The sequence below is a fragment of the Cyanistes caeruleus genome, chromosome 1, assembly GCF_971803275.1.
Source record: "Cyanistes caeruleus chromosome 1, bCyaCae1.hap1.1, whole genome shotgun sequence".
Classification (NCBI taxonomy): domain Eukaryota; kingdom Metazoa; phylum Chordata; class Aves; order Passeriformes; family Paridae; genus Cyanistes; species Cyanistes caeruleus.
In genome coordinates, this window is record NC_141701.1 from 44,096,111 (window position 1) to 44,123,247 (window position 27,137).

General features: G+C 37.0%; 1 protein-coding gene across 1 annotated transcript; it reads right to left on the reverse strand.

Moving 5' to 3' along the window:
- Positions 1 to 1,705: 1,705 nt before the first annotated feature.
- LOC111924906 (desmoglein-4-like) lies at positions 1,706 to 25,593 on the reverse strand. The gene is made up of 16 exons (XM_023921205.2): positions 25,445 to 25,593; positions 18,723 to 18,758; positions 18,224 to 18,352; positions 17,406 to 17,561; positions 17,124 to 17,271; positions 16,066 to 16,229; positions 15,681 to 15,815; positions 14,908 to 15,093; positions 14,478 to 14,737; positions 13,355 to 13,497; positions 12,987 to 13,205; positions 11,330 to 11,815; positions 9,051 to 9,199; positions 8,502 to 8,562; positions 6,883 to 7,091; positions 1,706 to 5,395 (listed from the first exon to the last, which is right to left on the reverse strand). Exons 1-16 carry the CDS (start codon positions 25,490 to 25,492, stop codon positions 4,424 to 4,426), a joined length of 3,501 nt encoding a protein of 1,166 aa, XP_023776973.2. The 5' UTR covers positions 25,493 to 25,593; the 3' UTR covers positions 1,706 to 4,423.
- Positions 25,594 to 27,137: the final 1,544 nt, after the last annotated feature.

A 27,137-nucleotide genomic window follows, 5' to 3' on the forward strand; every position in this document is an offset into this window, starting at 1 on the left:
AACTGGTGTTGTGTTAACACAGTTTTGGTTCATTTCTGTTTAGATAGGTTCTAAATACACAAAATATAAATGATATATTATCTTTGTTGCATTGGAATTGGTAGTATCATCAGACTGATAGCAAAGTTGCTATAAATTTGAAGATGGACAATTTTTTCTTCTAACTTAACTTCCTGAAAAGACACTTAAATAACTATCTGAAATATGTGTGAGTGCCAATAATCATTCTGTATGAAACTGTAAAAAAAGATGTCAAAGTGTTAAGGCAAAATAAAATCACAGATTATATATTTGCTTAAAGCATAATACTTCTTTTAAAAGCAGTAATTTATGGAGTTCAGATAAAACTTTTTGAAACTATCTCGGTACAAAAAATAATTATTATCATGAGCAGTGGTCTGGAACATTACAAAGAAATTTTAGAACCAAAGTGCTTTTCCCTCAGTTCAGCTCATTTTGACCAGTATGCAGTGAATGTACCTGTGGTGCCTGTGCTGCCCAAATACTGGGTTTTTAGAGACTTCTGCTTTCCTTCTCTCTGTGGTTTGTAGTCCAGCATTAATTTATAGCTCCTCTGAAGCACTTTTTCAGAGCTGCAGGAGAAAAGGGTATCACAGAAAAGGCTGTCTAAAGACAGAACAGTGCAGAGAATGATAGGTTGAGGAAATTGTATTCTAAATTCTTGTGAGACCCGATGTACATTTCTGCTTGACAATCTGAAATAAAATATTCTTGCCAATTTAACACATGAAATAATTTTGTTTTGGAATGACCTGACTTTCTAAATCAACACCTGTTTCTTGTTTTTTTGTTTTGTTTTTTTTTTGTCATGAAAGAATGAGATTTTTTTCTGAAAAAAACCCCATCAATTTAAGGAAACTGTATTCCCCACTGATAAATAGAAAAAAAAATAAAAATCTTGAGCCACTCTATGTAAAACATGATGTTCCAAATGATCATTTATTGTATTTTTTCAGTGCCATTCAGAAATTATTACAAATGAATCTCTAATATTTTTATTTATGAAAACACAAGCCCACAGTAATAATACTTATATTTTAAATAAAATTAAAATGATGCATTTGGTGACTCAGTAGTGAGGAGCATTTTAATTATGCAGTTATGTTAATTCAAGCAAAATGGTGGAATTTTTTTTAATTGTTGCTTAAATTGTGTGGCCTTTTCATATTGTGCATAGTAAATGCTGCTCACAACAGTTTAGAAGTGTTATTTATTACCAAAGAATTAGGACAGAGTAAAAGGTATGGAGACTTGCAGTTCAAATTGAGACAGTGTTCCTAAGACAGAAATCTAACAAGGCCCTCAGCTTGTGGCTCTGTTTTCTTCCATGTCAGTGTACTTCTCATCATGCCAAGGTCTCAAAGAGCCTGTCTAAAGCTGCAGGATCCTATTCCCAAATAAACCCGAGTTAAAAAAAAATAAAAAAATGAAGCAAGCCATGCAATTGGTATTGCATGCTGCTGACTTTAAGTAAGAGCAATTTTCTTGAATGGCTTAGAGTAGAACTGATATCACTACTGTTTTTCTTCCCTGAAAACCATTCCTTCTTCATTGTTAAACAATACAATTAAAGGTAAGACAGCAAACAGACTTTTAAATTACAACTGGAAGAAAAGAAACAAACTAATGTCTGCTATCCTGAAGTAAACTATATGCTATATTTTAAACAATGAAGCTAGAAAAAGAATTTGAACAGAATTTTTAATGAACCAAGTATTTGTTTACATTTTCACATGTATTTTTTTCTTCCACAATTTGTAGTAACCGCTGAAAGAATCCTCAATTCACTGAGAAAACAATTTTTAGGAAGTTTGTAAAAATTACACAGCAATAGGAGTTAACATTCAGAAGTGCACTAGATAATGAAATTGCTGTTTGTTGTGAGAAACCAATATTAAAAGATGCTAAAATTATTTCAAGAAATTGTATTACAATTTGTATTATAATACTGTATCATAATACTTGTATTATAATAATTAATAATAAAAGTTGGTAAAAGATAGTACTAGAAGTAGACAACCACCACATAACCAAAATCTGTCCTTTGAAACAACATTTTTTTCTCTATTTCTCTATTAGTTTTCTATTTCTCTATTTTTTTCTATTCATTCTTCCCCTATTTCTAGACATGCAAGAGACCATAGTTTAGACACTCATACTTCACACAGCATTCCTTTTCAAGGAATTTGGCATGTGCTGTGGAAGACTATTTTCATTACTTTGAACACAATTCAGAAAAATATTTCTGATTTGCCTAAGATGATTATGGAAATATTTACACTAGGCTTATTTTATTTTTTACATTAAAATATTGTCTAGTGGGGTTTGGGTGTATTGCATAGGCTTTTTATACATCAGATAGTAATATATGTTTAAAATATTTTTTTAATGTAAACAGGTGGTTTACATTAAAAATGAACGGGAGTTTGTCAGCATTTTAGTGAATTTCTGCACAAATTCTCCATATGAAAAAGGTTATAGCTTCATATATTAGTACTTATTTTCCTTCTTTAAAGAATGGTTCCAGGAACCATAATTACAGGTGGTACAGAATTTATAGGAAAGACTAATCCCTTTGAAGTCAATGCAATTTTACTGATACTTAAGATGATGATCAAGCCTACAGATAGAAGCAAAACCAGCAGTACATCAGATTTTTTTGGGAGAGCATCTGGCATGCTCAGTTACCATAGAAAAAAAACTGAAGGTATGGAAGGGACCTTTCCTGGAGGTAGGCTTGGATTTGGTCATGATTCCTGGGGATTACTCATGCTGACAGTGGCACTGACTCGGGGCACTGCAGGCTGTTGTTCACAGCAGATCTAGCTGCATTTACAAAAACATCTTTTAAAAAGCCTTTCTTGGCATCAGGCTCAGAAACCGGTCATCCATCCCCACTTATGTAAGTTTGGATACACAACTGAGTTTCTTTTACATTTTATAGAGTGGGAGGTTCACAGACAACTCTTAAACTTTTCAACAACCTATCTGTCAAAGCCAAAGAAGCAAAATTTGTGGGGAAACTACTGATTTGGTGGTCTAGCAAAAAAAGCTAGTCCTCCCTATAACTCTATTTTATTTACACTGAAGCAATATTGGGTATGCTATGGTTACTATACATATGATACAGAAGTAAAATGAGATAGAAGATATATTTCAGTATTTTTTTCCTTCAGATCGCATTCGAAGACATGTTAAGGTATTATTAGAATAACAGAGTCCAGTAGAGCTGTTTTTGTGGGAAAATAAAAGCCAGATTTAATTAAGTTTATAGACTCATAAAGACTTTTTCAATTAATACATTCAAATAAACTTTCAAAATATCAATGCAAAATACATTGACACATGAAATAAAAATTCTACACATTGCTTATTAGCAAATTTATATTGCTTCCAAGTGTTTTTTTCTTTTCAGGAAGACTTCAGCTACCAGTGTCAGTAATACAATACTTGTTATTGTCTCCTCACATCCCAAGGCTTCCAAGATTTTCTTGTCTTATCAGTATTTGAGACAAGAATTGGCATAATATATTATAGCCCTTCTAATATAACCTGACACTGGTGATTTAAATGGTAGTCATAGTTTGGCAAAAAAATCTGACTAAGAGTTCCTGTTGTCACTGAAGTCCTTTTAGATTTAAGCAAAGCTGTAATGGCAATGGAGAAAGGATGAAGCCAACATCTTCCTGGGTGACTGTCAACGCGGCAGCACCAGCTGCGATGGATCGCTCCTCACCATGACAGGAACAGCATGGCAGGCTGTGTCAGGGTGTTTGTTTACTGAGAACTTCAGATAGCAATGGAAGTGTACTATGTTCATATAATTATTATTTATAACTATGGTTGGTGGTGGGAGAAATGGTTGAAAGTGCCGTTTTGTAGCGCTTCTTGAATTACATGCAAAGTAAAATGATGCTTTTGAAAGTGCTTATTTAGTCTAGAGTTGACTAATTATTAAATACATTCTTTTCCTCTCTTGTCAGTGAGGGCCTATTAACACAAATCTGCTTATTGTGAGAGATCACTCAGCTGCACAGTATTTTAACATGCTTTTGAAAGACATCAATTCATGTTGGTACTGTGTGCATGCAAGGATGCCCTCTCACTGCACTCCTCAGTCATTAGATATCTCTCCAAAAATACTAGTCTCTTTATACACTTGCAGTGCTAGGTGGAGAGAAAGAAGTAAATTTAAAGCTAACTTCTATTTTCCCTTCACTGACAAATTCCTACATTTGACCTCAAAATGGGGCACCCATCAGAGATCCTCACACAAGCAGGAATCCCTGAAATTCTAGCGCTATTTCTTAGTTATAAATAATAACAATATTCTCGATGGGTGGCAGCTAATGAGTGTCGGTGTAAATGGTGATTTCAGCAGGAAGGGGTGCCAGCAGAGGCCTTACTGACTGGAGTATTGCATGCTGCTGTACTTTGTCACTCGTCTCCGGGAGGTGCCTGGAGATGCTGTGCCCATTCCCTGGCCAAGATGACAGTCAGCACTGAGCATCTGACTCGTGCTGCTCAGGCCCCCCAGATTTGCTCCTCCCAGGCTTGTTCCTCCCAGGCTGCTCATCCCAGACCCTGACACTACTCTCTCTGTGACCACCATGTTGTGGGCATTGGATAACTCTGAGGGAATATTTATTAGGCTGCCCGGCATGCCGGAGGCAGGCCTGAACACCCTTTCTGTCACTACCACATTTGACCCATCTACCAAATCAGGAATGCTCAGAGATGCCGGGAGTCGGGAGTTAGGCGCGATTACTCTTTCCGTGACGATAACGTTGGAGCCCTCTGTGAGATCGGGGATATCGAGCATGCCACGCAAATCAGAGGCAGAGGCAGGCCCGACAACCCTCTCTGTCACGACAACGTTGGATGCACGCAGAGGGTCAACGCAAAGAGAGGGGGAGCCAGAGGTGTAGGTCTCGGTCACCGTCATGTTGCCGTGGAGCAAGGGATCCGGCATTGGCCTCGGGTGCTGTATGGTTGTCCCAGACGTGTAGGTGTTTTCAGTAACAACCGTCGTAGTGCCAACTGGAGGAGGCATAGGTGCGCTTCCATTGACAACGATGGTGGTGCCAGGTGGCGGCAGGTTTAGATCACTTTCAGGGCTGGGGAAGGGAATGTTGATGCCTGGCCAGGGTGGGTTGACATCAGGGAAAGGTTCAATCTCTTTGCCTAGACAGATCTCTGCTAGGGTCTTAAATTTTGGTCCTAATGTATCCAAATACGTTTCATCTGTATCTTCTCCAATAAAGCTGCAGCAACCCACAGAGCCAACAGGAGTACCTACTCCTTCATGATCATAAATTAATAGGCAGTCATTTGCTGGCCGACCTTCATCTTCATCTGCATACACAAATGCTTTCTGGAGTTTGTAAAAACAAAAAAATGAAAAAGAAAAAAATAGAACAGAAGAACAGAGTGAATTTTGTCAGGTTTTTAACCATGAGCTTCCAAACCACAGTAAGGCTTCCCTAACCACAGTAAGGCCCAGCTAACCTGAAAAACAGGACATCAACAGAACAGTCTATACCTTCAACGTTTTTTAACCTTGAAATAAGCTTATTTAAATATTACTGTGTTTTATTGTTTCTGCCAACACATAGCATTTTGAATTCAGTCTGTCACCAATGGCTCTGTCTATGGGGCAAAAGGGACAAGCAAACTGATGCCTTCTTTGGGCAGCGGTGTCTAAACAAACTGGTGGGAAGAGGAGTGAAGTAGGGTGGCAAGGGGAGAAATTAAGAGACCAGGAAAGAGGAGATGGGATGGAAGATTGTCCACAATGGGGGAGGTTTGGTGAGTCCAGAGGGAAGTCCATTTTGAGCAAGAAGGAAATTGCCGACTGGGGATCCTGGTATGGTCATTGCAGGGAGATCAGGCAGGGAAGAGGAGAATTTAAAGTGAGTGCAGAGTGAGGTTGGAGGAAGCAGAAAAAGAATGGAATGGGAGGCCTGGGAGGGAGAGTCAGCGAGTTTGAGGATTCAGGTGGTCCAGGAAGATAGCAGGAATAGTATGTGGAGCCTATGGCTGGCAGACTATTAATACGTAGTGGTCCAGGCCACTTCCTAACAAAAATAGGCAAGAAGATTGCAGTCTGGGAGAAATACATGCTCAGGATGTCAGGACTACTCTGTTCTCTCCTCTGCTGAACCTTGTATTTGTAGTATAGCAATCCTTATATCTTAATTGATATTTTGGTGACATGCAGTTATAACATTTATGCCTCACAGTTCATGCATATGAATAAAAATATAGCCCATGAAACCATTAATCATGTAAATTCCATACCATTTTTAATCCCATATGTAAAGGCTCATTAGGGTGTTGTCAATTGAAAAACTGCATTATCAGTGTCACTGGAAGTTGACAAGTCTTTTAGGGAGCAGAAATGGCAATAAAAATAAGCAAAAACTGATGTTTAAAGTTCATAAGGATTAAAATTAGTTCATGAAACAAGCTGTACAGGAAGTAGGAGTGAACAACTCCAAAAAGATATTATAAATTTATACACTGAGAAAGGTGGAAAATACATAAATTTAGTGGGTACTTAGGAAATTTAAATCATTTAATTGCTTCCTACCCCTACGTGCAGTTTCCACCAATTTTACAAAAAGGATGTTGAACAATCCATCTACTATGGCAGCAGCTCAAAGACAGTAATGCTACCAGTGTAATCAGCTTTGCTCTCACAGCAGTCTTACATCATAGAAGTTTCAATTTGAGTAGAATTAATTTGGATTTCCACCGTGTAACCTGGGAAGGAGACTCTAACAGGAAGCATGCTGACAGATCTAACTCAAAGAATAGCAACTATTCAATTAGTTTATTACCTAGTTTATTAGCAATTACCTCAGAGAAATAGTTGTCTAGGAAGGCCATGTTCACTCCTCCTTCTCGATACTCTTTTATTGTTCCTCCAATTGACCCTTTTGCTTCCCCTGTTCCAGAAATTCCTCCAGCTGTTCCGTAGCCAGTACCAGTGCCATAGCCAACACCTGTAGTTTCTTCAACACCAGAAGCTACCACTCCTCCTCCTCCATACGTGTTATTATATATATCTGAAAACAGAAAAAGATATCCTTCCTGTGCTCTGCAAAACCTTACACACAAATTGTTTTTTTTACAAATGCTACAATGACACTATGGATTTTCTAGAGGTATTTTAGAGCAATTTCAGTCACAGGTACATGCACAGGTACCAAACATTGAAACTGCAGTAATAATTAAATACATATTAATGACACTTGAGCACTTGATTTTATTCCTGAGGCTAGGCAGCATGTACACATGTGTTTTAGAAAATCAGTGATATATTCTGTTACTGGCTGGAAAGATTATTCTGTCTAGTGTATATATACACTGTCATGGGCTTTGTGTTAGAAAATCAGATGTTTATCTACACAAATACATAAATGCATATTTGTGATCATATTGGCATTGAAATTTTTTCCCTTGCACATTTAGAAAAGAAAGTTTTGTAACTACTTCTATGTTTTCTAATAGTGAGATTTTTCAGGGGAGAACAACAATGGATCATAATAACCACCAGTTTATAATCCAGAATGGAAATGGTCTTTAAAATAAGTTATAAAATAATACTTAAAGGATTTTATCTTAGCTGTATTTTTTATTACATGATAACAAAGAAATAATTTTACTAATGATCAGCACATAATACAAGAATTGCATGCAGTAGTCTTGACTATGGTTTGATTGGTAAACAGGCTAAATTATCTATTTTTTTCATTTTTGATGAAATGAGAAATCTGATAACATTCTTTTATAATAAATAGCAGAGAAGTTGTCTTGCAGAGTAACATTTCTTCCTATCAGAAGCTAGTACAAATAGATCTGTGCCAGCACCTTTCCTTCCTCTTCTGAAGTAAGGAATGGGGGAAAAGGAGAAAGTGGCACTGCGCAGCTGAGTTTATTCTCTATGATTAGTGGATTCCTGGAGGAACCTTATCTCAGAAGAATACATTTATTGTGTTATGTATCAGCTTGTCTAGGTTAACACACAAATTGTCAGTAATTAATTAGCTACTTGACATGCTCCCTTGTGGGAAGCAGGAAACTGGGAAGAACTAAAGATTTTACCCAAGTTATGAAAGCAAATATTATTCTGGCTAAAGATTGATTTCTGCTAAAACTGGTGTTTTGAAAAGGCTCTCCATTCAGTAGCTGTGCTGATTAAGAAAAATTGCCTGGGATTTGAAAGCCCTGGCAGATATTTCAAAATAAGTGTAGTTTGCAGAAATTAATCTGCTCAAAAGCTCAAACTCAAAAGCTCAGACTTTTTATTCATACTGAAGGTCCTACCGGCATGAGTTTTAATATCTGAAGATGTGAGATTGAAAGGGCTGAGTTATATAGCTGGGAAACCAAAGGACTCCATGAATCTGAAGGCATGAAGTTCTGGAAGACAGCTTTATGACAGCATAGCATAGAAGATTTAAGGATTTGCTTACCAGAAGGTTCACCAAAATCACCTCCTGCAGCGGTTGTTGGGGCAAGAATGTGTGAGACATCCTGGAAAACAACATTTTGACTCCTTGAATGATTACCTTGAAATTCCCATATGAAGACCAAGACTTTGTGAATTATGTTAAGGAATTAGCATTCTAAGCTGTTAATGATAGTTATTATCACCATCTCCATTAACAAACAAACAAAAAAAAAAGAGACAAGTTTTTTTCCTTATCAACACAAACAATGATCAGTGAAGATGGTTTGTGTTCCCTTCTCCTAAACTTGCACTGAAGAAGCATGCTAGTTATTATGCTTATTTGAAAGAACAGTGGCACCAAACTCTTGTGCCAAACTGACCACTGCTTAAAACACATAAACCCCATCAGTGAATGCTAATTAAGAATCATCTTTCATTTCTGCCTGGCAATTATTGACAATGCCTGTCTGGTTTTAGATGACACAGTGTTACTATCACTATTTATAGTCAAATGCAGGGTTCACTCTAAGGATGAATTACTCCTGGTTTTAGAAACATGGGATGTACTGACCCTGTCTTCAGGCTGTGCACCTTCTATTCCCCATGGATGAATTGCCCCTTCTGTGCATTCAGGTACAGGTTCAAATCCAGTTCCAACTCCACCTGCAGCGCCAGGTCCACAGCCACAACAGTCGCTCATTGACATCAAAATTGGAATCACTTAACAGGAAAGGAATAAGGAACAAGGATTTAGGATATCTCTTCCTCACAGGAATAGCTGCTCTCCCCAGAGGGCAGGTGCTAATGAACTTTTGTAAATATGCCTTTAAAATATTTCTAACCAAGCAGCCTATAAGTCTGACTTTCAGAATCATTAGCTGCTTATGGAGCTGCTTATGCTTATGCCTGTATTTGGAAATTCAGAATAATTTGTACCTCTAGTTATAGCAGAGCAACAGAGGGGTGGGGCTGTTACTCCAAATTTATGCTTATACACCTGGGAAGAGACTTTGATCTATCTCAGCTGAACCAATATAAGTTGCATACATATGAAAATAAAACAAACCGAACCAGTGTTGCTATGTATAGCATTCAGTGTTATTCTTTCCTGATATATAAGCATACATTTTTCTCTTCAAGTTTTGTAATTGAAAATAAATACACATCAGTAATAATAGACATATGAGAATTGGTGGAGAATCCACCTGACTACAGTGATCTTTGGCTAAGGCTCCAGTTGCAATTTTCACATATACATAATGCTTGATTTGGAAATGCAGTAGGGGAAAACTCCAAGCCCTAGTTTCACCAAATGTTTACGCAGAGTGAGTCAGGTTTCCCAAACAGCTGTATTATGCTTAGTTGTTTAAAGAACTCACTGCTGGAAATTGCAGAATGCTTGTAATGACCAACATCAAAAACACTGCTTATTTTAGAAAGGCAATGCAATATTAATTCATAGAATCATAGAATGACTTGGGTTGGAAGAGATCTTAAATACCATTTAGTTTTGACCCCTCTGCCATGGGACATTTTCCACTTATCAGGCTGCTCAAAGACCCATCCAAACCAGACTTGAACACTTCCAGGGATTGGACATCCACAGCTTCACTGGGTAGCATATGTCTCTGTCTCATGACTCTCATAGCAAAGAATTTCTTCCTAAACCTACTCTCTTTCAATTTAAATCCATTGCTTCTTCTTGTGTCACTACATGCCCTTGTAAAAAGTCCCACTCGAGCTCTCTTCTAAGTCCTCTTCAGCCCTAAAGTCCTCTCTTCTGCCCTAAAGTTTCCTTTGGAGCCTTCTCCAGGCTGAACAGTCACAACTCTTTCAGCCTGTCTTCGTAGGAGAGTCACTCCAGCCCTCTTATTACTTGAACATCAAAGTGAAATGAAAAGGGGAAAGGACTATACTATATACAAAGTGCTGCCTCATACAGCATGTCTAAGGGCATATTTACTCCAGACTATGAGGGGAGATTTCCAAAGGCAGAAAGACAGTCTCTCCTGTAAGATGAACCATCTGGGGACTACAAATTGAACAGCCTTTTGAGGCTTCAAAATTTTGTGTTTGTTGATGTCTACTAAACAAAGATCAAAACTTGAACCAAACCCCTCGTCTCAAAAAATCAGGGAAAAAGAAAATCAATTGCCTCAGGTTTTGTAGCCAGTATTTCTGCAATGGGAAATTTTAGATGTTGATTACTTGATGGCCAGGCCATGAAAGAAGGTTGATGACCTATGATTGTGGTAGTCTGAGAAATAATTGCTTGCATAAATTCTAACTTGAGTCCATGAAGCTCATAATTCTTCTTGAATGCTAGGACAAATGAATTAATGTTCTGTTTTGATCCTGTTATCATAAATGGTACTTTTTTCTTTTTTTTTTTTATTTTTATTAGATGTAATGTTTGGAAGGAGTAGCCAAAAGTTTCAAAATCTGTGATTTATTGTTCTACTACTGAAATCTGGCTTTGAATTCAAAAGAATTTTCTTAGATGTTTAGATCCTTTGATACCCAGCTTGGGGCTAATACTTGCTCATTTCTTTTAGTAATGTAATGGAAGTACAAATTGCAAAATGTAAGTGACAGGACAGCTTTGTCTAAGAATTGGATAACAAGTCTTAGAAAGGAAATGCTTAATTTTAAATGAAAAATGTATGTATGTATAACATAAAATTTATGGAAATTCTTTTTGTTTAAAAGACAATTTTTTTCTCTGTCAAATGGCCAATAGAAACCAATGGATTAACAACCAACTGAAAAGGTATTTTAGAAGAATTAAAAAATGCACTATTTATATTATTTAGAAAAATAATAGAATTATTTTCTTATTTTTATACTTACAAACAAATATTAATCCACCGAGAAACATCAGGCCAATGGCAGCACCACTAAGGGTTGTGTTTGAATCCAGTTGTCTGCCGTAATTTTCATTTCCAGTGTAACTGTCATCAGTGGAGGCAGTGTATCCATCCTCACCTCCATCGTAGCCATCAGTATAACCCTGCCACTCTGTGTGGTCCTCAAAATCTCCTCCAGGTCTAACCTCACCATAATCATTACCACCTTGTTGTCCTCCGTCTTCCCGGTCTCCTCCACCTGTACCACCACCATCACCGCCAGTAGTGCCACCACCAGAGCCACCACCACCACCGATGATGATTATTCTTGTGGCCCCACTGGTGCAGTAATTCCGACTGTCACACTGGCAAGCTTGCACAGGAATTATGTGTGGTCTAGCACAGCGCCGGCCTTGGCTATCTCTTACAACCACATAGATCCTATAAAGGTAAAAGTCTATGTTCTGGCCCACTAGTTCCGCAGATGAATCTTGGAGGGAGGAAAGAAAAAAAAAGAGAGAAAAGTATTTGGAAGAAGCTATTGACTGTAAGTGTTCTACAAATCTATACTACTTGTATATTATGTTCATAGAACAGAATGAAACAAAGTGTTCCCTTTTTAAGCACTTCAATTACTTATGCATCTACAGTACTTACTCAAAACTGAAACATATAATACTCATCTATGCTTGTTTTTTTTCTTGCAAAAACTGAGCCGAGTCAGTCTAGTTATCACTTCTAAACTTGAGAAATACAAAAGGGGAAAATTAAATTTTTTATTCCCACTGCTGCTTTTCCTGAATTTTATTTGCACAATGGTAAAGATAAAAGTTGCAAGTTTTATGCATTTCTTTTTCCTCTCTCAAGGAACTCATATATGTTTTTTAGAAAGTTTTCCAGTAGGTTTAAAATATTTAAAAATGCATATTTGCAGCTATTTAGGACAGGTAGGAGACTCAAGATTACTTGCAATTGTGATACTTGCCATTTAATGTAGTCTTCTATGTATACAGTAAGTTATGCAAATTCTGTCATTTAGTAATACATGGGATTTGATTAATTAATCATTTTGTCATGTCGAACTGGCAAAGCTTCACTGGGCACTGACTAAATTTTCTTTAAAATACAAGTATGTATAACTGGTACAATAAATTAAAAAAGTTGTAATCTTAATTTGTCATTTTCATATGCTTCTCATAAAAGTAAAAAAAGAGTGAAAAAAATTAACTGGTAACTTTATACTCTAATAAACAAATTTGAGATTTTTTACATGTTTAGGATATTTTAGGTAACACCAAAATAAAAAAATATCAAATTACTCATTTTGATTTACTTCATTATATTTAGACCAGTAAAGGCTCTTGTCATAGTTATACTCAAAGTACAGTCTTGCTGCTCTAATTTTATCAGTAAATTTTCAGTTTCCCTTAAAATATAACACATATAATAGTTCTGATTTAAATATTCTAATATATGTATATGTATGCATGCATGCATTCAAATTAGAAGTTATTTCAAACTTCTTAGATTCATATTTAACTGAGATTTGAATAGATTCTAATAAGTGTTTTGTTTGTTAATAAAGTAACATGCTAACCAGTTATCTTAGATAACAGCTTATTACTATGATTTGTTCTGTTATAAAATGTAGGTTAACTTACCATTTATTCGTCTGATAATCCATGTAGTCTGAGGTTCACCATGTATGCTGAATGTAAAGGGGGTAGCATAGAGATTACCATCCCTATGCTTTGCTGAGATAATCACTGATGGGGAATGCATACATACTTTCCTCATTTCAGTGTTAATAGTTGGGCAGTTGGCATTGATGCCATCTATTGAAAGCACGACAGTGCCAGTAGCAGTATATCGAGGAACCCCTGTAAAAAGAAGATGTTTGTGGTCAAGAGGGAGTATTGATAATCTAAATAATGCAGTTAGGGTTGAAGAACTAGGAACAGGAAAAAAACACTGAGAAAAATCTGTGATAGAAAGAGTTTATTTCAGAAAACTTAATCTCTTTTTTTACCTCTGGTGATAGCCAGAACCTCTGCTTGGTACTGCCCATTGACTACGTAGATTGAATCCCGGTTAATAACTTTGTTCAGTGTGATTTCACCAGTGTTTTGGTTGATTCTGAACCAGGCAGCTGGATCACGTCCTATGCTATATCTGTGTTTGGTGAAGTAAAAATACTCAGCATTATGTTACAAATATTTGTATTACGTATTTATCTTGTAGGTAAAATTTGGCACTTTAGAGCATTTTTCTTAGGCTTTGTTAGATCCTATTATATTTTACCCAGTTCAAGCAAAATCCATGTCCACTCCAAAAGATGTAGACTAGAAAAGTATTTAGGAATAAAGCAAATGAAAAGAAGCCCATTTTATTTTGAAAGTGGCATCATAGTCTAAAAGTAAAATTTTTCTGGATCCTGTAAACCTTTACTAGAACCCTTGTTGATATCAATGGTTAAATCCACAGCTCTTCCTATAACATTCTACAGTTGTATATGCTGACACATTTCTGTGTTATAGAAAATTTTTTTTCAAATATTTGTAAATAGGTTGTATTTATTACTACATACACTGAAAATCAAATTATGGTCTCTGTTATCATTGTTAATTTCAAGAGAAATAAGTGTAAATTTTTTGTTTTACTAGAGAATGAGCTAGCAGGGACCTCTTCTATTCTGATTGGATAATATTGATGATTATTGGGATATTTTGCCTGCTTTTCTTGAGCTGCTACCAAATTCTCTCCTTGCAGAAAATGTTTCAAGAAAAAACATTCTTAGGCTGAGTTAAAAAAAAAACAACCCACAACCCTATTCTAGTCTACTTAAGTTACAGCCTGTTAGAAAAATGATATTTTGTTCATCTTGTGCATAAGTCTAAGGAAAGTAGTCAGGAATGAAATGCCATTATATCACAAAAATGGGATATATACTATCCTATAATAATATAGAATATAAAATACTATATAATATATAATATTATTTGATACTATATTATACTATTCTATTGCCATTTTGCTATTGCTTATCAATGAACACTGTTTTTTAAAGCATCCTTTAAAACACCTATTCCTTATCCCATTGAAATCTCAAGAGAATTATTCCATCCGGGGACTTAAATCAGAGCAGAGCTTACACAACATTAGTTGCAATAGTTCTAGTGTCCTCATCCATGGCTGTGTATGTTCCTACAACATAATTCACTCTTGCCCCTTCTGCCAGGGAAAACACAACTGAAGATGGATGAAATCTTGGTGGCTCAATCAAATTTTTTACTTCTACTGTGAGGGGTGTTCCAAATATTTGGTACTCATGTGCAACAGAGTGGTGGAAGGCAGCTACATTCCTCACGCCAATCATCAGTGAGTGACTTCGGATATGTTCAAAGTCCAGTTCCTAAAAGGTAAACCACAGAGAACTAGATCATACATAAAAGATCCTTTAATATTTTAAAAGTATTTTTTATTTTAATTGGTTGAGTGACAGCGTTTTTACTGCCTGTTTAATTGTGTTAACAATTACTTAAAATTTTAAGTCAAGAGCTGAATCACAATATTTATCCATACCTTAATTACTCTAAGGATTCCTTGATTTGTAGCTCGATCTGTAACAATTTCAAAACAGTTATCTTCATTACCGGATATAAAGAAAAACTCTGCTAACCAATTGTCTGTAAACTCTTCATCAGCATCCAGAGCTTGTATTCGTAGCAGTTCTGAACTGAGTGAATTTTCTGAAATGCTTGCTGAAAACTGAAATGACAGATAAATACCTATTAGCAAACATAGATATACACACATATATATATATATATATGTGTGTGTGTGGGAAACACAGCTGTCTGCAGAGATTCTTTTGAAGGATGTTCTGAGCACAGTCCATGCCAATTTAATAAAAAAATGTGGTCTGGGCAAACTCTGATTATGATTACAGATTTGAAAAGCTGAATCACCTCCAAGGTTATCAGAGGCATCTTAGAGGAAAAGGATTTGTGCTTTCTGTAAGAAATGATCTTCCAAGGATTGGGTTAGTCTATATAATCTGGCCATATTGCAGGAATCTGGACACCTGAATGACAAAATTTCTCTGAATACAAAGAAGTCAGTCCTGACAGTGTCAGGATTGACATATCTGAATACAAAAATAATCTATGTGTATGTTCTAAGAATTGTTGCACAAGCGACTGTATTTTGAGCATGCTTCAAGGGAACAACCCTATAAATCCCATGGAGCATGTAAATGTGAAAGTTCTCTATGGGTTAGTAAGAGCTCTGTTATCAACAGGGCTTTTAAACAGGATTTTAAATCAGTGTTGATGCTTTTATTGTTGGAAACTTACAGAGCTTTGAGCAAGAGTTGGAAAGTTGTCATTAACATCGATAACTTTCACGTTACAGCTACAAAGGGATGATATTCCATCTGCAGCCCCATCCCGGTCTGATGCCTTCACAACCAGAGTGTAGCTACTATGTTGCTGTCACAAAAACAGAAATGAGTATGTTAGAAGACCATCTGTGCTTCTTATAAATAACTCATGCTTGCTACTATTTCCTAATGCAGGAATTGGACTTAGGCATTTTATTGTGACACATCAAAAACATGCAATTCTCCATTAATATTTGTAAAAACCACAACCTTTCTCTCTCTTCTATGTTTTTCTTGCTCTCATAGCACATATACACTACAACATCATGTTATTTAGCTTTGGAAGGGAAAAATGTTACCTCTCTGTCAAGATAATTTGCAAGATGGAGTTCTCCTGTATATTTATTCATAATGAACATGGGTGGACCAGAAGGTTCCTGACTCTCTATTTTGAAGGCAATTTTAGAATTCAAGTGGTTGGGCTCATCTGCATCTGTTGCAATGATTTTCATCACCAGTGTGTCTAAAAATAAAAAAAAATAATAATTTAAAAAAACCCACAAAACAAACAAACAAAAAAAATCAAACCGAAAAACCCCCACACAATACTAAAATGGTGTATGAAAATGACAGAAGGCTATCTATTCCTTGACATTTACAAAGACAACCAAAAGTTTAGTTTTGTAGTACTGATTCTGACAATGCTGATGACTTTAAATGAATTAAAAATCAAAGTCAGAAGGAATAATGCAGACTTTCACAGAACTTCTTTAAATCACCATTGGGAATATGCAAATACAATAAGTACTGAGCTTATAAAGATTATAAGAATCACAGCTTTAAATGAGAATTTCTAGAAAAAAGAAAATTAATATTAGGCACCATTGCCTCAGTGCTATTTGCATGTCTAATGTTGATTGCTGCACTTTTGGTAAAAAGAACCATTTTAATGGTTTAAATATGGAATTATTTAGTAATATTCTGCTGCAATTATAAATACACGGACCAAAAGTACAAATATTTGAAAGAGAAAAATGGGGAAAATGTGTTTTACACACCCTCAAAGGAAGTAAGTGCAATGATATTTTTTATTCTAATGAGAAAGAATGAAATTATTTATTTTACATTTTCACATCTGAAAGAATTTGCATGATGGTATGGTTAGAAACTGGAACATGCAGCACTCGTGTGTGGGAGGAAAGGGAGAAGGAAGCATTGCTGTTTAATTTATAGCAATTAGCCCAGGCCCTGGCTCAAATAGCACTTGGAGAAGCATCTGCTGCTCCTTCCTCTGCAGTGGCCCTGACCAATATATGTGATTGCCTAAGAAAAGCAGAAAGAGCACCCCAGGTTTATATTAACTGTATTCTGTGAGCTTCACTAGCAGTACTGTAAAAGGCACAGTGTAGTTACTTACTGTCCATGCTGCTCTCTTCAACAGATCCCGTAAATACAGTTTGTGCAAATACAGGAGGGTTATCATTTATATCCAGCACTCTGACTCGAAGTTCAAGAGGTGGCTCCAAATCTACACCCGTCACTGAGTGTTTAGCAAAGCAACGTATCTAAACAAAGAGATTTACTTGTTTTAAATCCAGAAATTAAGCAAGTAAAGTAGCAATCTGAAATAAAAAAACTTGTTGTCTGCCCCACCCTGGATCCGTCCGGGATAAAGGTAAAGAAAAGGGGAAGTACTTACAACAAATACTGGTGTTACTTCCCTATCCACTATAGATGTTATATTAATCTCTCCTGTTCTCGGGTTAACAACGAATATTCCATAGGGCGCACGATCAATTCCAACTCCAGAGATGCTGTATGTGATTGGATTGTCTTCTTCACAGTCAGATCGGATCTACAGTAACAAATAATAATAAATTATGCCAGTTTACCAAGGACACCTACAGGGTTTTTTCTCCTATTCTTAGTTCCTGTAAAAAATTCTATACAACTTCAGTTTCTCAACCACTTGTTACAAGGTTCAGTTGATAGAATCAATGGAAAGCTCTTCTACAAAGCATTAACCTATCATCCATCTCCTCTTAAGGACTGGATAGGCTTCCTCTTAAATCTGGCAAGGAGGTGGAGAGAGAAACCTCCAATGGTCCACTGTGGCTGGACCTCGGTAAAGGCATGGTCATAGTGAGAGAACAGGAAGGTATTTATTTTTTCTGTTTCCTGCAGGTCATGTAAAATCTTTGAACTTCTGCTCAGGGATTTCTTGGGATGAGAGAGAGAGAGAAGAAAAATGTCATGATCTAGAACATAAGCACTGGTTGGAACTGCCTGGCAAGTAGACTCATGGCAATGTTCTGGTCACTCCTCAGCAGCCACATGGGTTCACTTTGTGAGACTGCCTCAGCAGAGTTGGGAATGTTGCATCATCTTTTTTTTTATTCTACATTCCTTGCTTTGACTACTCTAAGCATACCTATTTTTAACTCTCTCTGCTTTTATCAGCCTGTCTTTGGGAAAACTTCCTTGCCAGGGAATATCTGTGTTTTTCTTTCTACTTACTCTGGCAATTGGATTCCTCTTGGAATTATCTTCTCCTTCTCTGCAAGCTGCAGCAAATTTGATCCATTCACGTTTTTGTCTTCTAAATGTTTTCCATCTTGCCATTCCATTTTCATCCCATTCTTTTACCTTTGACAGAAAGTTCCATTATCATATGACCTCAATCCATTTTAAAAAAATACAGACAATTATAATTTCCAACAATAAGGAGAAAAGAGATTTTTGTAGACCATCTGCTTTTTTGAATGTCTGTGAGTCCCAAATTCTATGACTGTATATGTTTATTATAAAATTACTCATTTGTATGAGATATTAATTTAGATTTAGGTGAATTTCTCTTGAGAGGGTGAGCAGGTTATTACCTGCAGCTGTTTAATATTTAAATACGTTTTCAATCTTCAAGCTAAGAAGTGTCTTAGCTGAGTATTTTCCATGTAATTTTTTCATTTGTTGCATTTCATTTAATCAGAAAACCAGTTTCTAAAGAAATATATATTACCTCTACATGAAATCCTGTGCTGAAATCCAAGAGTACCTGCAAGAACAATAAAAAAATTGGCATGTAAAAATGCAAGGCAAAATGTTGCAAGCAAAACCCAGCTGCAAGATATGGCTATACTGCAGGCCTGGAGCAGTACTTTTTTCAAGCCTATTACAATAGGCTTGAAATATCCAGCTGCAAGATTTCCACAAATGAGTTTGTGAAATTACTTTTTTTCTATATCCAGCACCTGAATTCCTTGACAGTTAAAAACTTCAAAATCTATTCTGTCTCCCAAGACAGAACCTTGTGTTTGAATGGCTATGCCAGAGCAATTTCCAAGCTATATCTTCCTCAAAATAAAACTTTCACACAGATTTTTAACACTGCAGCTGAAGAAAGAAGCAGTTACAAGAGTTGTTACCAAACTCTCTAGGAAACTAGAAAAGTATTTATCCTAAATAATTTGGTTTTTTCATGTTTTTTTTTTCTTATTTACAAAGTCAAAAATAAGCCTGAAGTACTTAATGGTGTAAAAAGAATGAAAATGTTTTTTTGGAACTTCCCAGTGAGATTGAAGAGATTCAATGTGAGATGAAAACCCACCTGTAGTTTTCAGGCAGATTTCCCTGGAGTGGAGTAGGTTTTGATTTGAGACCCAGCTATGCAACTAATCTTAAGTAAACAAAGGTAGCAGGATCAGATGCAGTATGTAATTACTTTAAAACTAACATTTAAATGAGAGGAGCCTCAATTTCTTGATTAGCACAATTAAGAAGAAGGCACAGTTTAACTTTATTCCTAAATAAGGTGTGAAAATTGAGTTCGCTTGGTGAATGTACCTGCTACAGAGCATCTCTTTCAAATTTAGGATCTGCTTCTGCTCTCTTCAGACAATAGGGTGAAGAATGTGGGGTTTGCAGGACTGGATGTTTGTTTCATTCATCATTGGAAGAAACAAAATATCCAGGTGACTCAAAAATTATGGCAGTGTTTCTCTTTTCTCAACAAATGTTAACAGCTACAGTTGTGAGTATTTAACTTCCCTATAATTTCCCATAGCTTTTTGTTTTGTTTTTGTCTGATGTGTTTTATCTGTGGAGTTTTATGTCAGTTATACTTGGATAAAATCTGTGACAATCTTTTATCCTACATTGCATCATGGGACTTTCCTCACTTCAAATTTATTGCATTGTACTGGCAAGACTGGAACACGGACACAGAATTTTTTCCACTTACTTCATGTTAAGACAACTTCTTACATGCAACACATTAATGAACAGCAGCTTCACCCTCTTTCCTCTCTCTCTCTTTTCCCCATTTGCCTTTATGCTGCAAAAGTTCACCATCTGTCATTTACAAAACAATGTCTCAAATTATCTGTTTTTGCCCAAAACATTCTTTGAGACCTTGGCCTATAATGGATGCCTTAATCTGCTTCTCAATGGAGGAGTTTAAATTGTGGATCTGCCCATTTGATGTGAATATAGCTTGAATTTTTTTGACTGTTTACTAGAATAAGGATTTTTTTTTTTTCCTTGTTTGTTTGAGCAAGCTGTTGACATAAATGATTAAGAAAAGTACTCCACAGGAAAATCACTAGAATATATTCATGTTGTGCTAAATACATCAACACATCTTTTAACTTATGTTGAGTTCATGACTGTTTAAATCTTCAGCTTCAGTAGTAGGGTTCAAATTCATGTGCAGCTGTTCCCTTCCTCATCTCAGAGAAGGGACAATATCAGACTCCATGTGAACAGCAAAGTTTGCTCACCCCAGTGGGAGCTCAGTCCTGCTCTTTTATAACCCGCCTTGGAGGCCAGGGGGACATGGAAAAGTCAAAAGGAGGACAGACTGTACGCTCACTAGAGAACCTGAGTGATGAGGTCCACCAGAAATAACACTAATTGAACGTCTCTTATCAGTCTGTCCCACCTCCTTTGGTGAGCACAATGAAATCCTCTCCACCCTTAGGCTGAAATCCCTTCTGGCATGCAAACAATTGTCTTGACCCGGCAAAGTATGGGTATGTACCTCCCAGTGCAACTTTAGTGAATCTTGTCTGCTGTCTGCATCCTGTGGCCTATCCTTTTACTTAACAGTGAGACTAAGACCTCACACCCAGCCACACCACTCTCATACTCTGAAAAACTATTCTGAGTTTTTCTGAAATAAGAATCATACCTGTAAAGAATTCTATTACTTAAGGACATGAGTATTCATAATCCTCTGGATTCCAGCCTACAGGGAGTTCTGTTTTAGTAGTAAAAGTAAAGTAGCAAAGTAGTAAAAATACATCTTTTACATTGGAGTCTCATCTTTTGCTTTTGAGCACCAGAAATGGGAACATCAGAAATTTGTCCATTGGTGATGTTGGGGATTGTAAATTCAGGCCCTATATTTTCACACTTGTCCTGTGATAGCTAAGGAAAACCCCATTTTGCTACTTGTTGGTGATGGAAGGTTTTGAATTCTTGAATTGAATAAGGTTCCTTAATGCAGTTCATGTCACTATTTGAAAAGGCTGATCCAATGAACTTGGTGGCTGTGCTTGTTATGTCTCTCAGTTATGGCTGTGGTATAGGAAGGAGGGCAACAGGCATCAGACAAAAATGTCTAGTTCACCAGATAAAACTGAACAATTTTGAAGTTACATTTATCCTACATGATCCAGAGGGAGGGAGGCTCCTCCACCTCCCCATCTAATACTTTCTGATTCTCCCCTGTCACCAGCAGTTAGAAGTCTTCCCCTAACCCAGTTATCTATTTCTAATATTTATCAGGGCTGCAAACCTTTTATTTCTTGTGCTATTTCCAGGAGATAAATTCTGTCTCCTAGCAGCTAACCCCAGCAAATTTCTAGGTAGTTAAAAAAATTCCCTTCTAAACCACTATTCAAGTATAGTACTTTCCATAGACACAGGGACAAACAATAATTAAGACAATAGGAGCCACTGGAATGTGCGGGATGCATCCTGAGGACCTTGGGGTAGCCAAGCTGGTCAGAATGATGCCAAGATTTGTTGTCCTGTTAGTCTTTAGAGAGTGAAAAAAAGCAAGCTGCAGAGAATCTCGAGGCTGGTTGCACAAGCTGTTTCTGTTTCAGGTTGGGAGATAGGCAGGCAGGAAACAAGTTTATGGTTTTTGTCATTTGCACGGTGTTCTGTCTGAAAGCTTGTCTTTTATTGTAATGATACCTGGACCCTGTGTCCAAAATGACACCTTAGAGACATATTGGAGTTATTCTGGATTTATTCTGATGCAACTGGGGACAGAATTAGGCCCATAGGATGTGTATTATTCTTTGCACCCTCAAAGCAATTTACAAACAAGAATTAACTAATCATTAATTGAGTACCAAGCAATATCATACGTAATTATGGAATCCTCCCTCCTCCACCTACTCAAATCTAAATGACTGAACACGCCTTTAACATCTTCCCAGCATTATTCATATGGGATCTGCTTCTCTCTCTTTGAAGTCAACAGTGGCATTGTTGCTGGCCTGGATGGGAGGAGTGCTGAGAACTCACACGTATTGTGTTAGTCATCAGGCTGCTGTGGTAGCTCTGGTACTGTCAGCGTTTTGGGACTTTTACGTCTTTCTTACTCATCCAAAGCCCTGACTAGAAAAGGGTTGCAATAATGAACCCTTCCCATTTATTCATTCTGCATCGCTTTAAAAAAAATGATACATCGGTGCATATGAAATAATGAGAAGCAGAATTCAAATATAAGGCAAACCCTCATATTTTAAAAATATGCCATTTGATAACTTTTTAATTGAAACATGATTTTCTTTTTCTACACTTCACCTTTTCATATATCACTTTTGAATGTACTTCATCCAATTTAAAGGGAAAGGTTTTTCTGGAATTTTGTTTTCTAATTCAGAGGAGGTCAGGTGTTTCCTATGTTAGCAATACTTTGAATTGCAGCCAGGATGGAGAATCCATTACTGTTTCAACAATCACGACAGGAATAATCCAAGAATTATGACAATGCTCATGTCAGGCAGAATAATATACTTTGAAGTTTTATTTATTTTAAAATAAGTTTATTCAAAGAACTGAGCACTTTGAGGAAGTTTCCACTGAGATTGTTTCTGTTCTGCTATTGTATCTTGTATTGTATGGAGATACAATACATTTCCATAGAGTAACTGAGCTTAATCATTAGAAAAATGAACAGAAAAGTAATTTCAATATAGGATGTATGCCATTATCATTAAAATTTGAGTTTTTCAAATTAGTCATGCTAAGTGCCCTCAATAAATCTCCTCAATAAAACCTGAAGTCTGATATGACTGAGAGTGTTCTGTCTGCAAATGCATGTTTGCTTAACAGCCATTTTACCTAGGAATGTAAAACTGCAGGTTTAAGTACCTAATCTTAGGTGATAATTCCTTGATGTGGAATTGCTTTAGTTTCTCTTTCTACAACAAATTTATCTGGCAGAGAAACCTGCAGGTTCCTGATTCAATCCTGGCAGATGTTTCATACGAATATACAAGGAGAGGATTTAGCTTTTGACTATTTTTATGTGCAATCAAGTTATGAGTAGGATGTGTAACCATAGCCTAACAACAGGAGTGGAGGGGGCGGGGGGTGGAAAATAAGCCTAGATAACACATGGGAAAATGTATCCAGACAAAAGTGCATAAGACATGTGGTGAATTTAAAATTATTGGCTGTCACATGATAGCTGGCAGGAGAAGAGTCATACCTGATCAAACAGGTTATTTCCATAAAACGTGTCTGTGCTAGTATCACAAACAGAACTCCCTTACTCATGAGAATAATGGCTTTGAAGTCACATGAGCAGGGGTTGCAGAATCAGTCCCACCAATGGTGAAATCCATAGAGAAAATTATCTGTTTCAGGGCTGGAAAGTTTTCTCTTTTTTTTTGAAAGTGCAGGAGTGTACTAAAATACGTATAACTCCGTGGTAATTTTATTTGATGCAACTTATTAACAATATACTAACCTGACACACCATTCAGACAGGTGATTTTCATGAATGATTAGTTAAGCTGAAAGCCAAAATTGTTTCTCAGAATACACTAAAGCTGGACACATAAATTTATAATTTATTTGATCTTGACAGTTTGTCTGCCACCTTTCTATTAGGCATTGAAAGATGCTATTAAGCTGTAGAGGCCATCATGAGCATTGCTGGGCAGAAGAACACATAACAAGAACAATGGTTTCTTCTGGGTAGTAAAAGTTCAAGTATTTGTTAGTCCTCAAAACACAACAGCATTTTTCAGAATCATTCTTTTTTTTACTGACCCAACACCTACCCTCCATCACTCACAATTTTAACAACAATATACTGAAAGAATGAAAATGGCTCCACATGCTGAGAGGAGTAAAGCAGCAAAATGTCTTTTGAATGGGCAGATCTTAAACATAAAACAGTCAAGCTTTTTGAACTTCGACACACTGGGAGTGTGCATCACCAGGTAACTGAGTAAAATGAATAGTCACTAGCGCTTCATGAAAATCCAGAAGTGTTAGTGTGATGTGCAACAGGCCTGTCTCAGACATCTCTCTGCTGCCTTGAACAAGCAGAAACTTATCCGAACCATAACTTGCTTTTGCCAAGTTTTTCCCTTGTTTGCTTGGCAGCTGCTCTGTGTTCATTAGTTCTACTTTACTGATTGCAGAGCTGTCACATAAAATTAATGGATTGTATTTTCCTAATGGTTTTAGAATTTCTTAATCTATAACACAAACTTTTTCTCAAACTATAGCATTTCTAGAGAAGACAGTAATGAGAAGTTAACGAACATTTAAGCATAGTAATACACTGTGTAAAATGTAAAATTGCATGAAAACCACAGGACATAACTATAGTAGAAATCCTACTCTTCTCAATCTTCTGGGCCTTAAACCTCTACCGAATTTCAAGAGGTCAGCACAGATGAGTAAAATTAATCCACACAAAAATCAGATTGCAGGAGCAGTAGGGCACCTGTAGCCTTTTTAAGTCCCTTCTGGATAATTTCCATGCCTTGATGAACACATTGAACAACTATTCCACTTGACTGTAGCCACAACTTGCCTTTTACAGTGAGAAAAACAAAACCAAAGAGCAACACTTTCATCATGCATTCACTTGCTCAGCACATGGCGGCTCAGACACTAGCGCACAGCAACACAGGAATCCTTTGCAATGAGAAATAATAGGCCAAGTCTTGACTTTTACTTAATTGAGATCTCTAAATTTTGTCATTTTTCTCTCTTGAATACAGCTGTAGGATTTGGTCAGCTCTGAAGTGATCTTGCTAATTTAGAAAAAAGAGATTTGAATTTTTTAGGAGCCGGTATTTCCTCAACTGATAAAAAAGTAAAGACATAGAACCAAATTATATTCAACCATTAAAATTTTTGTAATTATAAACATTTTATTAATAACTGTGACCTTTAAGTAGCAGCCACATAAAATATTTGCCTGAAAAATCATGCAGTAAACATAGAAAGTCACATCTTGAACATCAACAGATCGCCAAAAGTCTAGAAAGAAACATTTGTCAGTATTTAATGAAAAAGTAATTGAATTCTATAGAATGTTCAGAAGTGCTGTTTAAAATGAGCAGATCTTTGGTTTTTATGGTAAATTTCACAAGATATTTTTGGGGAATAGTTAACGTTGTAGAATGTAATGTTCTGCTGAGGAAGATGAAGCTGGCGTAGTCACAGAGTTTACAGTTATCATTTTAAAATCCGACTTACCAACAAAAGGAACAGAAAAGCAGCCGTTCGGTGAGGGAGCCAATCCATGGCATCTGACTTCTCAGAAACAAGTCCAACTGAGTTATGGTTACCAGCCTGTTCCTGTTCCCCTCCCCCCCCAGCTCTGGTGACTATTTAAAAAGACACTCCGTATATGTCCTTATACTCAGCCCTTCAAGGTGTCTCTGCCTGCCTCTGAGGGAAGAACTGAAGATGCTGTATAACAGAGTGTCTTTCCCCACCCCAAAATCCTGGGCTGGTCTCACCTGAAACGCTTGACAACATCATTATTGCTTGCAGGTAAAAGCTAAGAGACACACCTTAATTCTTATTGCACTGAAACCCTTTGTTGGATACAAAAAGGTACGTTTTAAACACTGAAAGCAAGCTTCGCTGAGAAGATACCGGGTGATTTATAAATTACTCACAACATAAGGAATCATTAAAATGGTAACTTATCATTGCTTTGAATGCAACTTCCAGTTTTCTCTTTGCACCGAGTATAGCAGAAGAACTTAATGAATATTACCATAAAGAGTACGGACTTAAAAAATTATTAATTTAAATTAGAAGTCCATTTGTTTACTTCCAGGCACAAAGGAGTGAGTTCCATGCACATTGTTTGCAGAAATGAAGCACTCAGAGCAGAATAGTGCTGTCACTTAAGAAGTAACATATTAATTTTGGAGAAAAAATAGTGCTTTATTCATGGGACTGCAAGACTATCCGAAGCACAGAAAGATTTTCTCCCTTTACCAGCTGCAAAGCCTCCTCATGCCATACCTGTCCCTTCCGATGGGCTGTGCTCTAGCTGACACAGCGGAAAGGGAGAGTGTTAGAGACACTGGAGAGCTGCTCAAAAACAACAGGTAGTGGAGGAGAGAGAGGATGTGCTGCACGGCTCTCTTCTGGCCTCGTTGCTGATGGCAGGAGCACAGTTGCTTGGGGGATAAAGAAATCAGAGAAGATTCCCCACTTTGCTGTCTGTTCTGCAGCACAAGCATTGTTAAGTGCCTCCTTGTCTCTTTGGGACACCTGAACCACCCCTTAATGGACAAGGAAAAGTTAGAGTGGCCTTCTGCTCTGTGACTGAAGCTGGGAGGGGATGAAGCACACTTCATCCCCAAAAGTGCAATACCACTGGTGTGCTCCTGAGCCTGCTGAGCCCTCCATGGTGCTTGGCATCTCCTGGGGCTGGACTTGAGCTGGGAAAAGTGTACTCAGCACCTCTGGGGCTGCTCAGCCCCTGCCAGGGTGAGGTCCCATGCTCCTGCTGGGTAAGCAGCTTTGAAGCTTGCTGTGTTTCCATGCCACTTATCATGGGTACTTTGCTGTCCTGCGACTGGCCAGGGCTGCCAAAGCCAGTCATGTGTGTCCCCTTCTGTCACTCAGCTCTTGGAACCAAGCTCAACGGGCCCATCTGTGAGTCAGTGAGGCAGACCTGGACAAGCAATGTTAAATGGATCATATCTGCATTTTTCCTTTTCTGGGAAATTCTCAACAATCTGAAATTTGCTTTTGGTTTAAGTAAGAAGTTAATTGTTGTACATATAAAATATACATGTTCTTTTATGAACACAAGTATCTTATTTCAGAACTTTTGCTTAATCATATATTTAAAAAAAGTCAATTTAAAAACATTTTTACTTTTAGATTGTTTAGTTCTCCTATTTGGATGTTTTGTTTGGATTCT